Source organism: Crocuta crocuta, unplaced genomic scaffold (genome assembly GCF_008692635.1).
Source record: "Crocuta crocuta isolate KB4526 unplaced genomic scaffold, BGI_CrCroc_1.0 scaffold138, whole genome shotgun sequence".
NCBI classification, from domain to species: Eukaryota; Metazoa; Chordata; class Mammalia; order Carnivora; family Hyaenidae; genus Crocuta; species Crocuta crocuta.
In genome coordinates, this window is record NW_027532585.1 from 530,688 (window position 1) to 534,685 (window position 3,998).

Genomic DNA, 3,998 nt, shown 5'->3' on the forward strand with positions numbered 1-3,998 from the left:
TTCACCCTTTGGGTGAAGGATAAAGGCAGCCTGGCTCCTTTCAAAGTTCATGCTACTTAAAGGTACAGTCACCTTTCTCTTTCGGAGACACTTTGGTTAAAAAGATAGAGGTGTGTGAAATAATTACCCCAGGGAGCAGGGCCAGGGGCTTCTCAGTACCGCAGGTGATCACTCTGTTAAGGACTTATTAGTGAATGATGAGCACATTTGCCAAACCTTGTATTTCTTTACATAGAAAACCGAGAGGATATACTGAATGCCAGTGACAAATTAACAGAGGTCCTTGAAGAGGCCAACACTCTGTTTAATGGAGGTAATTCATTGTTTTATATATGGGAGCTTTTTATTGTAAGTGTTAGGATAATTTTAATTAGTTTTATATAAGAGCGATATTGACATCAAGCAATTCCCACATAATATAATAGTGCTTTGCTAGTTTTGGAAGCTTTCTCCTATTGCTTTCATTGCGCTTACCTGTTCCCTAAGGTGTTCTGAAGGCTTTATGTGAAATGCTGGGGGCCCCCACCAGCAGCCTGTTTTAGCAACCCCCCCAGGTGGTTCAAGGTTGAGAACTTTGCATGTATTATCTTTTATCTTTCTGTGGTATTGACTGCTGTATCCCCAGGATAGTTTTGTTGAATGGATGAATTCAAGAAGAACTGAGCTGGGCTCTGACATTCTATTTCTTTTCCTGCCCTCCTCCCAGCTCCTTGCTATTGGTCTGCCTATAGTGGGGGGTTGGGGGGCCGGTGGCCATATCCACCAGGGGAGCTGCTGGTCCCTAGTAGGGGGTGGTGAGAGAGAGATGGAGAGAGATCTTAGAGCACTGAGTCCTGACCATGGAGAGAGGGGAGTTTACAAAACAGTCTTGGTTTGGGCGCCTGCATGGCTCAGTCGGTGAAACATGCGACCTTTGATTTCGACTCAAGTCATGGTCTCAGTTTGGTGAGTTCGAGCCCGGTGTAGGGCTCCTCACTGGCAGCGTGGAGCCTGCTGGGGATTCTCTTTCTGCCCCTCCCCGATGGGCGCACATGTGCTCTCTCTCTCCCTCTCTCTGAAAATAATTAAAAAAAAAAAAAATCTGGGTTTGAATTAAAAGTGTTTGTGGCGGCAGCAGTCTGTTCAAAGACAGAAGACAGGTCGGGCACCCCCTGATATAGCCACTGGGTCCCAGGACCCTAGAGCAAGACCCCAGACCATTGTTCCCACCAGGCCCCTACCAGTTCTGTGGCAGCAGAAAGGCAGAATGCAGACAAATCGGTGGTAAGGAAGAGTCAACAACTGGTCCTGCCCAGACACCACAGTTCTTCATGTTCCTCGAGGACCAGAACCTTTATTTCTAGTAATTTCCTAGTATGACTAATGGCTTAACTGTTGCTCGCTTTTTAACATTGCTCTGTCTGCATGTTCTCAAATGAGTTTCTTTCTAGCTCTGGTCACAGCTTCCACGCCCTTCCCCATCTTGGTCTCCCACATTTGTTAAATTTCATTAGAAGCTTCCAGAACTGAGCGTTTCCCTTTCACCTGCTTAAATCCACCCCCCCACCCCCGGTTAGCGCTGTGTGCTCTTGACTCATTCACTCCCTTGCTGTTTTACTGTGCATCTTACTAGTTCTTGAGCCACACATCACCTCCCTCTTGGCTGATGCCACTGTGCTGACGGGGTCACCTCTTTAAGGCAGAGTTATTCACTCAGCTGGGCTCTGGGAGTCCCTCAGCAAACGCAGAATTCTAGATCCTTGGCATTCGTGGTTTTCCCTCGGTGGAAGCCTCAAAGGCAGCTGTGGCAGAGAAGTCTGCGCTTTTCTTGCCGACTGTGCTGTGAGGCCAGCGGGCCGGGGCACCCGGAGCCGCCCAGGAGCCAGCCTCCAGCCCAGCCCCTGCTTCCCTCTCACACGTGGTCACTTCTGCGGTGGTACCCCGAAATAAAATGGGAAAATGATGTATATAAACAAACACTGGAGTCAGCCAAGTTCAGCCACCTGAGGTGTGTTCAGGAAGCGGGGCACCCACGTCATCTCCAGGAGCAAGCCGGGGACAGGTGTTTCTGTACTTGAACTTTGCCGCCTTCGCCTCTTCTTGGCTCCCTTTCCGGTTTGCCTTTCCAGGTGTTCCCAGGGCACTCTTCACCCTCCCCGCCCTGTCAGCCCCACTGTCTCCTCCAAAGGGCCGGTCCCTCACCTCTCCACACTTCATCCCCTATTCCCTTTTTTTTTTTATTTTTTTTTATTTTTTTATGTTTTATTCATTTCTAGGAGAGAGAGAAAGAGACCGCATGAGCAGGGGAGGGCCAGAGAGAGAGGGAGTCACAGACTGAAACAGGCGCCAGGCTCCGAGCTGGCAGTCAGCATAGAGCCCGACGCGGGGCTCGAACCCACGAACCGCGAGATCATGACCTAAGCAAAAGTCGGACGCTTAACCGACTAAGCCACCCAGGCACCCCTCCCCTATTCCCTTCTTGACTCCTTCTGTTTAAATCTTTTTCTCTATATAGCTTGTCTTTTTTGTTGTTATTTTTATTTTATTTTTGGGAGGGAAAGACACAGTGCTAGTAGAGGAGGGGCAGAGAGAAGAGGGAGACACAGAATCCGAAACAGGCTCCAGGCTCTGAGCTGTCAGCATAGAGCCCGACACGGGGCTCGAGCTCCCGAGCCATGAGATCATGACCTGAGCCGAAGTCGGATGCTTAACCGACGGAGCCACCCAGGTGCCCCTCTACATAGCTTGTCCTAAATCCCGGGTCCTCCGTCAAACTTTTGGAGTCCTCCATCCTCAGGGTGGCTGCCCTGCTGCATGTCACTGTCCACATGGTGACCTGTGCTGGCACTCGGGGCGTGAGTCTCAGGCTGACTGCCCAGCGGCCCCGTTATTTCTGTTGATGTCCCTTGACCGTTTACCGTGGCCGCTCAACAAGGCACCTTACATGGAGCGGGCCTGCCTTTTGACTTCATCTCTGCTCGGGACGAGGAGGGGCTGCTGGGGTCGGCAGGAAGCCGGTGTCAGAGAGGAGAGAGGGTTTGTTGAACCCGAGCTATGAAGAGGTGGTGGTTCAGTTCACAGGACGACCACCCCGGAGGGAGAGCGGCTTTGACTCCAGATTTTGGTGGGTTGGGTCGGAGAGCCAGGTTTTAGAGGGAGATGGATATGTTTGCCCTTTGTTGTTGTTGGTCCAGTGGGAAATGTCAAGTAAGTAGGTGGAAATTTCGGGGAAATCCCTGTGAATCATGTGTATTTAGTAATATGTATTTTCCTTCTTTTTTGAATAGTGTCCCGAGCAAGAGAAGCAGTCCTGGATGCCCATTTTCTGGTTTTGGCTTCAGATTTGGGCAAAGAGAAGGCAAAGCAGCTGCGTTCTGATCTGAACTCGTTTGATATGTTGAGATATGTTGAAACTCTAGTAAGTTCAAAGCTACAGAATCTTAACCAAAAACTGTTTCCCATGTCACAGATTAATTATCTACTTTGATTAGATCTGTGTGCAGATGGCTTCACTTCCTTTTTTGGGGGTGTGGGGCACCAGTCTCAGATTCCTCCAAAGAGATCTCATCTCACCAAGTTAATAGACAGACGGCCGGCCGGCTGCAGCTTAGAAATTTAGAAACCTCTTAGCATTCTAAGTAAGACTCTGGGTGCTACGTTTATTTACAGATGGCCACTTTTCCCCCCGAACTTTTAGTTCGAAGTATTCTAGCTCATTCTCAGTGACCCAGGACCCTTTGTGCTGGCTGCACAAAACCCATGCCACAGGTGGCAGAACTCAGCTGGGAAGGAGTTAGGCCCGATGTGGGGAGAGGGGCCAGGTTCTCCTCTGTCTTGAGAATATCTGCTAACCACATGAGTATGCTTAGGGTTTTGCTTTTTTTCTGGGTCTTTTCATTGTTGTTTTATTTACCTTTCTTTTGAATGGTTGTTACCTAAAATTTAAGAATTTTTCCATGGTAAAGCTGACCTTGCATTTTACCCTGTTGTTTATTTTTTTTTTTTTTTTTTTTTCCCCC

General features: G+C 49.0%; 1 protein-coding gene across 1 annotated transcript in view; it reads left to right on the top strand.

Moving 5' to 3' along the window:
- Window positions 1–3,998, top strand: part of NSMCE4A (NSE4A component of SMC5/6 complex) — a 30,257-nt gene that overhangs the window by 16,456 nt on the left and 9,803 nt on the right. Inside the window, exons 2-3 of the mRNA XM_077779520.1 lie at window positions 203–313; window positions 3,267–3,397. Of these exons, the coding sequence (XP_077635646.1) occupies window positions 203–313; window positions 3,267–3,397 (242 nt within the window). The remainder of the gene's footprint in view (window positions 1–202; window positions 314–3,266; window positions 3,398–3,998) is intronic.